The sequence below is a fragment of the Jaculus jaculus genome, chromosome 1, assembly GCF_020740685.1.
Source record: "Jaculus jaculus isolate mJacJac1 chromosome 1, mJacJac1.mat.Y.cur, whole genome shotgun sequence".
In the NCBI taxonomy this organism is placed as follows: domain Eukaryota; kingdom Metazoa; phylum Chordata; class Mammalia; order Rodentia; family Dipodidae; genus Jaculus; species Jaculus jaculus.
The window spans coordinates 290,713,794-290,726,077 of NC_059102.1; the positions used below are offsets into that span (position 1 = coordinate 290,713,794).

Sequence of the window (12,284 nt, forward strand, 5' to 3'; positions counted from 1 at the left end):
TGGTGGTACACGATTTTAATCCCAGCACTTAGAGACAGCGATAGAATTGCTGTGATTTCACGGCCTGCCTAGGACTTCAGAGTGAGTTTCAGGTCAGCCAGGGCTAGAGTCAGACCCTACCTCAAAAAAAAAAAAGTGAGGGCTGGAGAAATGGCTTAGCAATTAAGAAGCTTGCCTGCAAAGTCAAAGGACCCAGGTTCGATTCCCCAGGGCCCACTTAAGCCAGATGCACAAAGGGCCCATTCATCTGAAGTTCATTTGCAGTGGCTAGAAGCCCTGATATGCCCATTCTCTCTCTCTCTCTCTCTGATTGCAAATAAATAAATAAAATTTAAAAAGGTAAAACAAGTAAATAAATAAAGAAAAAAGATTTATTTTTTAAAAAAGTAAGCCTTCTCTAAAATTTTTTAAATAAAAAATCATTATTAAGAATAAAAAACCCAGTTATCACACAGAAACTTGTACATTGATGTATTTATTTCATCTGTATTATATATTCATATATAAATAAAAAATAGTGTTGTGTAATGGCATGAATAAATCTAGTCAGTGACTAACATTCACATAAGATGAAAAACTTTACTAAGATTGAACTATTAAATATTTTCGATAGAAAACCACATTTTTAAAAGGGCACACACAAACAAGGTTGGTGAGGAATGTTTAAAATACTATATAAGTCCCTATATTTGTATCAGGAAATTCATACCGACAGACACCTGTTAAGTGTATTGTTACATAATTGACATTATCTCCCTCCTACCACATTTGTAACACTATTGTTGTCATTTAGGTAAATAACTACAGCTGAGTATGAGCCAGTCCTTATGTTCAGTAAACTATCTGTAATGTGCTTTTGAGTCCAGTTCCATGGAATTTCAAATGACCTCCTCTTTCTAGCTCATAGATTATACTGTGGGTTTACTTAGAAACTCCTTGTTGAAAAATCTTCTTGCCTCAACATTACTGAGGGAAACAGAGCAACGAGACGGATTTTGTCTTCTGTATTCAATGCTTTCAACCATGGCATCCTTTATCACCTACAGGAGAGAACAGAAGATATGCAATTAGTCAAGCTACAAACCATTTGTGTGATGGAAACAAAAACTCAGTTGATGTGTTCTTAGAATATTCTTTTTTACACATACTGAGGGAAATCTGAGCAATCTTACACATACATTTGAATTGAGCATTCAATCATTTCACTCTTGTTAAAACCATATCCATCACAGAAGTGCCTAGGAATGCTTCAAATTTTGTTATTTGCAGTTGCAAATAAAATTTGTACAGTATGTCAAGAGGCCCTGCCTCTTGCTGATAAACTGTGAAAAGTCAGTGTTTGCTGGGGGAGGGGAGACAACGTTAGTCCGGAGGCAATTAGGGTTACATCTTCAGAGGGGGAAATGAGATAGAAATTGGCTAAAATGTTCTGGCACCTTTAAAGGGGGATCTGTTTTTTTCCCCTTTTCTCTTCTTCCCTAAAGTAGGCCTCCCTTCCTGGAAACCTGACATGAAGATGTGAATAAGATTACAAGATGTCTGCTCACAAGACATGGGAGCTGGTTTTTTTCTCATCTCTTCTTACCTGAAGAAGTTCCCCTTCCCTAAAAACCTAACAGGGAGCATGAATAGCACTACAAGGCATTCAGACACTTGGCAAGGGCACTACATTGACCAGTTCAAACACCATCCAGTAGGTTACCATAAAAGACTCGGAGCTGTGCCTTCTTTCCTTTTCTTAAGCTCTATAATAAAATCTTTCTAAATGTCACCCTCCATGGCTTACAGATTTCATTCTTCAGATTCACAACACAAGAACCTGAAAGCCACTGACTCAGTTTTGTGTGACTGTGACCCTTCAACACCCTAGCTCCTGGGTTAAAGCCCAACCAAGAGCCAAAAAAGGCTCCATGGATCTCAAGGGCTCACCAAATTCCTATATTTGTGGTATAGGGACTGAAAAGTTACCCATAATCATGTAAATAACTCCACACCATGCTCATGTAAGCAACCCTTATTAAGCTCATTGGATTACCAAGAAAAAATAAAAATCAAAGTAGAAGGGGGACTAGTTAGGGAGGGGAAGGTATTCAGCAAGTATGGGAGGGGAGCAAGAGAGGGTAATGGGAAGGGATAAACATGATAAAAATACCTCATATATATACATACAATTACCAAATTAATAAGTAAGATATCTGTAATATGATTAATTTGCATTTTATGTTACAACCTTTAGAAGGAATTGATAATATGAAAGAAAATGATAATTACTGTATCCATAATCTTCATGGTGTTTTATAGTTAACAGATGAAAGGAAATGAGACCACAAAGAAGTGAGCATTCCCCTAATGAGGAGCAAAGGGGAACAACTCCCTGCTTCTCAAGAAAACAAATGAATACATAGAGGACACCAGTGTTCTCCAGCTAGGACTCACCACACTTTGTAACTCCACGAATGAAAAAGTACTGCCACTGCACTCAGAATAATCTTTATGTTTATCCCAAATTGATAAAACAGGAAAATATAGTCAGTATTATACACTTTTTTGGTATTAAGTTTAACTGAAGAACTCTAGGAGAGAAAGAAATTCTGAAATTTGGTAAGAGCAGCTTCTGCAGAGAGATGGGAAAAGGCCTTGGAAAGGGGGCAGGTTGGCTACCATGGACGGATTTTCCTCTGCTTTGAACCCTCTCCCATCAGGAAGCCTCCACTCCCAGAACAGGGGTGTAAGATTCCATCTTAACTGTCAACAGAATGGATGATTCAGCCAGAGGCCAGAAAGGTTCAGGGTTCTTCTGCACTTCCCCTTATTCTCCAGCCCAGGGATTAAGTAACATCATGGCACTATGCACCTTTCAGCCCTTTTCTAAGAGGAGGAATTTTTGACAAGTCTGAGAGGCTTAGGACTCCATGGCTTCCTCCCACTCAGAACTCATGTGGCATTTGGCCTCACAGCCATGCATAGAAGGCTTTTCCCAATCCCACAGCTCATGGAGCAAGTGTGGCCAAGGCCTGAAAACAAACAAACAACAACAAAAGAAAAAAAAATGGTAAGATCTTGGGAATGTTAACACATAGGCACTATTTTGTAACCTAGTATCTGACCCATAGGCAGGGAACCTCTATTCCTCTCAGAGTAGCTAACAATAAACACTCGTATTCTGGAAATTAGCACTAGTGGGGAAAAAAAGTCATTCCTCCATATGCTTGAAAAATATCCCATTATTTTCTTGAGGAAATGGGATGCATATTACCAAGTCTTGTAAGTAAAGCAGGTATTGGCTGACCACATGCCCATGAGTAAAGGAGACACTATTAATTCTGTGGTAAAAGGTCCTTCAGCCCTACAAAGGGTTTGAATCAAAGAGCTGCTGGGCCTCATCATTTCTAAGCCATGTGGGATCAAGGGAAATTGGGCTAAGAAGGCAAGAATGAGCTTATTACATGTTATAAATCAGCCATCGATCCCATGATTCAAACTGTCCCACTATAAGTTTTTTTTTTTTTTTTTTTATGACAATGTCTCTTTCTGGAGGTCACTCCACAATTTCATCAGCTAGTTTCTTCTTCTTCATACAAGATAGAGAAATAAAACCTGCATTGCAGAGAAGTTCCAGGAAAAATAAAACTCTACATTTAAACATTTAAAAGAGCGTTAGAACAGAAAAGACTATGGGGAAAATCAGACCAATAATGTTGTCCAATCCTTTATAAAGAAGTCACAAAAAAACCAGAAATAATAGTTTCAAAAACTAGTCAATTTACCAAAAATTGGCCTCAGCTGGTATTCCTAGTTTAAAAAAGAATAAGTTCTCAAAAGGGAAAAACGGCATTTACAGCTAACAAACTCAAATCCACTGCAACAAGAATGTACAAGTTTAACCACTAGGCGGCACTATGAAACCAGTAAGCAGAACCCAGCCAGTCCTGGTGGTGTTACCTGCAACTATGAGTTGTCAGGACTGTTTCACGTGCTAAACTTAAACCTTTCAGCAACATGTATCAAATCAGTGTCAAAGTTGAATATTTTTACTGTATTTATACTAGCATTTATATCTAATTTGCACTTTCATTCCTCCCTGGAATACATGGAGATTCTAAATTCTTCCTATGAGGTTTATTCCACAATAACCTTCAAATCCTGGCCTTCTGTGTCCACATGGCCCAGCCCAGGTCTGATCCATGACACCTTCTATTTGCATCACTCAGTATCTTCCTAACTTTTGAAATCATTCACTTAATTCTCTGGCAATAAAGTTAGATAATAAGCAAAAAAAATAAAATAAAATAAAGAAGAAGAAGAAGAAGAAAAAGAAAAAGAGCCAATCTTAAAAATATGTAAAATAAGACATTCCTCCTAAAAGAAACAAATCTGGTGTGCAACTTAGCAATTTGTAAAATAAAGTGAGTTTTTATATCATAAAAAATTTAAAAGTAGTTCTAGAGAGGAAATCATGATATATTCTGAGAAAGTATAAAAATAGTAATACAGGAGAACATAAATGATATTTCTATCTAAATTACTGTGGATTTGTGGGCTAATGTCTGCTTTAACAATAAGAAGGCACATATGAAAACGGGGTCTCATTCCTGCCATTTTTGGTCTCAGCTTATTTTAGAATATGAAAGGTGCATACCAAGTATATCAAAAGTAATTAATGCCCTGAAGCTACTTTCAGAAGTCAAATGACGCAGGACAGTCTCAGCCCACGGGCACAATGTGGCTGGAGTTGAACACAGATGGTTTCACCGCTGGAGAGGACAGACATTCTCCACAGATAACCACACAGGCTTAGAGCGGATGCCTGTGTGGCATGCCCACGGCACACAGGAGACACATGGGAACCGGCTGGCTGGTCTGGAAAGGAGCCCGTGTTTGGGGAACAATAAAGCAAAGTGGAAAAGACTTGTGAACTCATACCAGCTCCCTACAGAATTGTCTCTTTCAGCAATTTGTCTAATATATGACCTACTTCTCTCACATATAAGCTAACACACACACACACACACACACACACACACACACACACACATACTTCTTGAGCTAGGTTTCACACTTCTTGAGCTAGGTTTGAGCATTCAACACTTACAGAAAAGAAATATTTAACTAATACTAAGTACACAAAACTTTCTCTCCATTTTTCGTTCATTTCTGTTACTTTCTTTGTGAGATAGGGGCTTCCTATGGAGCCCAGGCTGGCCTCAAACCCAGGATCCTCCTGCCTCTGACACCCAAATGCTGAGATTACAGACACACATTCATCACACCTGACTCCTTCCTTCCTCGTTTTGTGTTGTAACTTGCTGTTTCCTTGAAATAGCTGGGTGATAATAAATATGTGTCAACTTAATGTATCAATAAGATGGAAGGAAATCATACATAGCATTAGAGGTAGATAAATTTGGGCTTTGAGGGCTAAGAAAAAAAAAAAAAACCCTCACAACATACTTCAGAAAAGCCTCAGAAACAAAGCCTTCCCCTGCCTCACTGCCTCCTATCCCACCTCCTCTTCCCCTCACCTGGGCAAGCCACAGGGTCTATGGTTCCTCTACCCTCAAGGGGGTTAGAAACTGGAACACCTTTTCCCAAAGTAAGTTATAAAGTCTAACCATGCTGCTCTGCCCTCCCTCTATTTTCTGTCCTAGAACTAGACATTAATTCTCACCGTTGTCTGATAGCAGATCCTAAGGCCTCCACTTCAAAAGACCCTTCCCCACTCCCAGGAGGAAGAAACACTACACAGAGGCCAAGACAAATGTGGGCAGACAGACAGACCTGGATTGTCTTTCCAATCTAGTATACCAGCAGTTTTGTGCAATCTTATTTTGTGCAGTCAAATGCTGTACCCCTGAACTACGACCCTTACAATCATATTTTTATATACCTATCCATGCTACATGAAACTTAAGAATAAAACGGGTATCCCTTGAGGATGGAGAGATGGCTTGGCAGTCAAAGCACTTGCCTATGCAGCCAACAGACCCAGGTTCAATTTCCCAGTCCCCATATAAACCAGATGCACAAGGTGGTTCATATGTCTGGAGTTTGTTAGCAGTGGCTAGAAGCCCTGGCATGCCCATTCTCGCTATCTGCCTCTTTCTATCTAATAAATAAAATTTTAAAAATATAAAAAGAAATATGTAGTCCACCCTGGATCTTTTGGTCTTTCTTTTGAAGACTCTCATCATGTAAAATTACAACTGAATGGATTTGTTATGCTTTTTGCTTGTTGACCTGTCTAGCCAGGCCCCTGTATGACAGGTAAGGAGGATTCGTGCCTTTCCTCCCCAACAGACCTAAAATAAAATAGGCCATAATTTGTAATAAACTTGCTAATTCTTTGCGAAAAGGCAGTGCTGTAAATACATTCTTGATCCAGGGACCATATACTAGACCAAAAGCAAAGGACCAAAAGGGAAGAAAAAGGTTATTCAGCTCAGAATTTTGAGAGGGAGATTCATCATGAGAAAGAAAGCATGAAAGAGGGTAACATATCTGAATGGAAGTAGTCTGAGTCACCTCACTTGCACTGCCTATAACATCTTTAAGCCCACTCAGAATGCCACTTACAGCAAGGCTATACCTCCCACAATGCCACTAGCTGAGGCCCATGCACTCAATCAGCACACATGAAGCTATGGTGAACATCTCTTTCAAATGACCACAGGCAAGAACTTAACTCTTACCTAAACATTCTTACCATGATGTACTGCCATTAAGAATTAACTACCAGAACTCCTTGATATGTACTTTGCTTTATTTTGATTAACATCTACTACTTAACACTTCATAAAATTATTTGACAAAACATAAAAAAGCTGGAGAGATAGCTTAGCAGTTAAGGCACTTGCCTGTGAAGCTCAAGGACCCAGGTTTGACTCCCCAGGACCCACATAAACCCAATGCACAAGGTGGTGCATACATCTGGATTCATTTGCAGTGGTTAGAAGCCCTGGCATGCCCATTCTCTCTCCCTCTGTTTCTCTCTCTTTCTCATAAATACATAAAAATAAAATATAAAAAGGTTAAAATCTCATTATTATGTATATTGTCCTGTGCTAAATAAATGCACACATAACAGTGTCTTAGAATAGAACATATTTTGTCTAATGTATTGATAATTGTTTAATAGCAAGGCTGGAAAACCATGCACCCTCCTATGATAGCGGAGTCATCAGGTACTAGTAAAGCTCCCATAATGTGTTTTCCCTCCAGATTCAAGCTGAGGTTGAGTCCAGCGTGTACGCACACCATGCAACCAGGGAAGCGCTGTGTAGAGATGCCCCATGACTAGTAGCTCCATCTCTAGCCAGCGGCAACTCGTGTCCTGACCCTTGTTCTCTCCAGTAAGTCAAGAATATTGCGAAAATCAGTCAAGAGTAATGCATTGTATAATCATTTTAGGTGCCAAGCCTTATTATGATCAGTCTCCCTAGAATACAGAATGCAAGATAAATCACTGTTTTATACTTACAATTTACAATTAAAAGAAGAGAAAGGCTGGAAAGATGGCTCGGCAGTTAAGGTACTTGCCTGCAAAACCTAAGGAACCAAGTTAGACTCCCCGGTTCCCATGTAAAGCCAGATGCACTGTGGTGCATACGTCTGGAGTAAGAGGCCTTGGGTGCCCATTCTTTCTATCTTTCTCTTTCCCTTTAATAAATAAACATCTAAAAGACGAGAATCTGGACATTAATAATTGTTATTTTCTCAGCTGCTTCAATTGTCTATTACATTCCAAGCATTAAGTCATATTACATTACTTAAACCCCAGCCTGATCCTATGTGACATATAATAGTTGTCTCCCTTTCACAAGAGGAAGGTAATTGAAGTTGCAAGGTTCACCAGCTAAGAGGCTTCAGAGCCAGGACTAAACACCCAATTGCCTGATGCCCACGCCTCTGCATCCCCCACATACCACATGTCTGCCAGCCTAAGTCACTATATGTTGTGGTTCTAGAAAGGAAACCAAAGGGGGAAAAATCCACACAACACTGTAATTGTGAAAGCATGGCGGCCGTGCTCATTGAAAAGGAATTTGGGAGGATTGAGTAAGTGCAGAAACCCGATGCTAATGAAGATCCCAGGCTCCCATCACGAATGAGGAGAAGCAGAAGTAAAGTGCTCCCAAAATAAACCGGAATGTGATGCCCATGAAGCAGGCCAGATGGGATGTCCTGGGAAAATGCAGCAGCAGAAGTATGCAGCTGTTAAAGAAAGGGTGGTGCCATGCAAAGTCTGGTCAGAAAATGAGCTAAAGAGGTAACACTGCCTTCGCAGTAGTGGTCCTAACCACAACTCCAGAACAACTGGCTTCTTAGGACTGCTAGATAAGAGACTGTGTTCTAGCAGCTACATGACAGTGTCTTCTGCTTGCACAACCCTGATGGTCTGCGTGCCCATGGCCGACGTGGAAAGCAGGGTCCTGCTCCGTCCAGTGTGGGATGAGTGAGCTGACTGAACCAACTGAACTCGCCAGCATCCTACCTACCCTCAGCAAAATTACGTTACTTTTAATGTCTCATCACTTACCAGAAAACTTTGATTAGAAAATGTGTTTCCTGGGTAAAGTGCATATGAAAAAAGATTACCAAGATAGATAAAAAGGCAGTAAAAAGTGAAGCTTTATCTTGAGCAAGCATGCATGCACGCACATGCGCGTGCACGCGTGCACACACACACACACATCTTAAACGTGAGTTTCTATGGCCATGTCATTTAAAAGAAAGTCCACAATCATCCATTCAGAAAACATTGTTTACTTCCTAAGCTATTCCCAATCTACAATGTGTGTTCTGCACATTTGCACAGTTCCTGGGGTATGTTTCCCCTGCACCTTCACAGATCCAAGATGGAGATGCAAAGCTAAGATCATTTTTTATTAAGTAGCTTCTGTTTGTGGAGAATTTATTGCCAGCCTGTTACATATTTACATATGTACATATTTACATATATATTATGATCAGTCCTGTTGCATTTGTTTTCCAGAAGTTTGAGTAGTGTATTCAGAGTCACAAGTGACCCATATTGGATTTAAAAATGACATGCAGGGCTGGAGAGATTGTTCAGAGGTTAAGGTTATTGCCTGAAAAGCCTAATGATCTGGGTTAGATTCCCTAGGACCCATATAAAGCCAGATGCACACAGTGGCACATATATCTAGAGTTCATTTATAGTGGCAAGAGACCCTGGTGTGACCATTCTCATTCATTCAATCTCTCTCTATCTCTCTCTCCTTGCAAATAATTAAAATAAAAAATATTTTTAAATAACATATAGCTATGGCCACTGTCTCTATGTGTCATGTTGCAAATGTTCATAGATGCTATTGAAAAACAAACAAACTACCTTAAAGAATGCTTTAAAATGTGTAAGTGGGACTATATTGTTTCTTACAATAAATCATCATGTTTTATATAAGCAAGAACTAAAAACTGCAAGACAACTATTATTTAAGACACATATGTGTATATTTATTCCCAAGTCTGATAAGATATTTATAATCCTTACAATTCTAATTCTTTCTACTAGAGTATAACTTTTCAACTTTAATACACTTTATTTCACATAATAAACTATTTTATTGACTTCATATTTGAAAAACAGGACTTTGTGACATTGTCCTAGCTCCTCTATTTTAATAGTGTGAGGCTTTAAATGTATATGCTTCTAGTTTGAGAATTTCTTTATTTATTTATTTTTCTTTCTTTTGGTTTTTCAAGGTAGGGTCTCATTCTAATCCAGGCTGACCTGGAATTCACTCTTTATTCTCAGGGTGGCCTTGATCCTCATAATTCTGCCTCCCAAATTCTGGGATTAAAGGCGTGTGCCACCACTCCCAGCTTAATTTTTTTTATTCTTCATATCAGTTTAAAACAGTCACTTCTTCATTTTCTTTAAATTTTAACCATCACTACAGAGATAATGTAGTGTAATTCTTTTAAATGTCTACTGTTTGTGTTTTTTTTTTAAAGAAATACATGTATTAAGAAAATAGCAGGCTGGAGGGGTGGCTTAGCAGTTAAGGTGCTTGCCTGCAAAGCCTAAGGACTCAGGTTTGATTCTCCAGGTCCTACATAACCCAGACGCACACAGTGGTGCCTGCGTCTGGAGTTTGTTTACAGTGGCTAGAAGCCCTGCCATGCCTACTCACACTATCTCTCTCTCTGTCTCTAATAAATAAATAAATATTTTTTAAAAAGTAGTGCAGACTTAAGTAAGCAAGCATATGTGCCAGACTCCTCAAAGTCACACAACCCCACTAAAGAGAACATGTCCACAAACTGCAAATGCCATTCACAATCTCCAAAGACACCAGCAAATCTGGCACGATGCCGTCTTCCACTTAGCTTATTTTTCCTCTTATTTTATAATGTGCAAAATCCAAGTAAGCCAATGGGTTGGGGCTTTCACAACTGATAGCAATTTGTCAGACAGTGACTTGGGACCACAAACTGATGGTTTTAATGACACAACAGCACTTCTAGATGGTGAATTTATCACCAAGCAACTTCACACAGACCCTGAGTCTCAGCAGCAGAGACACCAGTGGTTGATGCTGAAGGGAATGACTTGTTGCTGAAGTGTCTACAGCAAAGCACACTTCACATCTCAAGGGCTAAAAGCACAGGTGGCTGTTATCTTTGGCAATGTCCCAAAGAGACACAAGAGTAAATGAGTTGCAAGCAGGAACACTTTCATTAAAAGTCATGTCATGAGACCTGTAAAATAATGAGCCTTCTGGTTCATTGTCTGATCATCTGAAGACATTATCTCATTATTTGTAAATTTTCACAGGGTTCTTTTGTAGATTAGTAAAAAAATACTTCACAAGAAACAAAGCAAGACATTGGGAATTTTGTCATTCGCGGCTTTTGTTTTCTTCTTAGTACAGAACCAGCCTTGCTTACTCCCTGTGATAGGACAGAACTGTGACATGTCTGCTGGGCACAGGAGATACTTACGTCTATGTTGTTCAGGGTGTTGAAGTGCATCAGATCGTGCAGCCTTTTGAATGCTTGATTTGGATACTGAAAGTTGAAGGTTGAAAACGGTGATTCGGGGTCATCGAAAATGTCAAAGTCAGCCACTTCCTTCTCTTCTTCAGTTTCTCTTGGGACACCTAAATACCAGAAGAGTTTCCAATGGCATTACTTTGACAACTAAAAGCTACCGCTAGAATCCAAGGAATAAAACATGCACACAGCCATGACGACAGCATTGAGAGCCCAGAGAGGTGCTGTAATATGTCAGCATCCCTGGGCTTGGGACCTGACCATTTCTGTGTGTGTGGATCAAAGCCTTCTCGATGATGGCATCTGCAGGTCAGTGCCCCGAGGATCTCATTCTTGCCCACTAGCTTCCGGATGGAAATTCTAGTAACCTACTGCCCCAGTCAGCCACAAACAGGGAGTTGGTATGCAATATGCAGCTTTCTAGCCTGCTGGTGATACAGGCGACTCTGGGGTGCAGGTCTATTCCATTCCCTGTGCTTTTCCAGGCAGGTCAACTTCCCCTTGGGGTGGCTGGCTTACTAGTAATGCCCACTTTGCTGTCTGCCCTCCTTCCTTCCACTTCCTCACTCCCTTGCTAATAAACAGTTTGCACTTGAACGGTGTTCCAAGGATCTGTTTCTGAGGGGGCCAAACTAAAACACTATGGAATCCTCTTCAAGTCACAGACATCCTGGAACAGACCAACTCCTTAGCTTCTCCTTTAGACCTAAACACTGATGAAAAATTGTCTAGGTTTACAGGGTTCCAATGTTGGAAGACAAAACAATGCCACCCAGTTCTTCCTTCTGTGTTAGAGTATGTCTCACAATAACCTTCACCTTCACCCTCTTTCATCTCCCTGAGAAATCTAGAAAAGACTATCTTTTTTTCCATACTCACTTCACCTATCTCTATTATTTGTGTCTTGCCATTCACAAAATGAAAACTAATTTCTGGCCCTAAAGTTATATACAAAGAGTCTCAAGTTTCCTTGCTATCTATCTGCTGGTCTTTATTCATCAAGATTTTCTAGGGTACATCAAAGCGCACACCTCCACCACATATGGCAAAGCCCAACAGCCCTCCCTTGACTGTGATTCTTACTTGCTGTAAAGCGCACCATGGCAACTGTCAGTGTCAGCACACAGGGCGGTGCCGTTAGGTGAAGGCAGCAGCCACACTGTGCTGTACTGTTAGGGTCCATCAATTCCATGGTCAATTTCAATTCCCTGAGCTTTCTTTGAATGATTTGTTCTGAAACAAGAACTAGGGTGGTAGGCAAAATA

At 40.0% G+C, this 12,284-nt stretch overlaps 1 protein-coding gene across 2 annotated transcripts in view; it reads right to left on the minus strand.

Annotated features, from left to right (window-relative positions):
- Positions 1-525: 525 nt before the first annotated feature.
- Positions 526-12,284, minus strand: part of Pla2g4a (phospholipase A2 group IVA) — a 184,074-nt gene continuing 172,315 nt past the window's right edge. For both annotated transcript variants that reach the window (XM_004659505.3, XM_045156652.1), the window contains 2 exons: positions 10,969-11,126; positions 526-1,040 (listed from right to left, as the gene is read on the minus strand). In XM_004659505.3, coding sequence (XP_004659562.1) covers positions 909-1,040; positions 10,969-11,126 — 290 coding nt within the window. In that variant the 3' untranslated portion in view covers positions 526-908. The remainder of the gene's footprint in view (positions 1,041-10,968; positions 11,127-12,284) is intronic.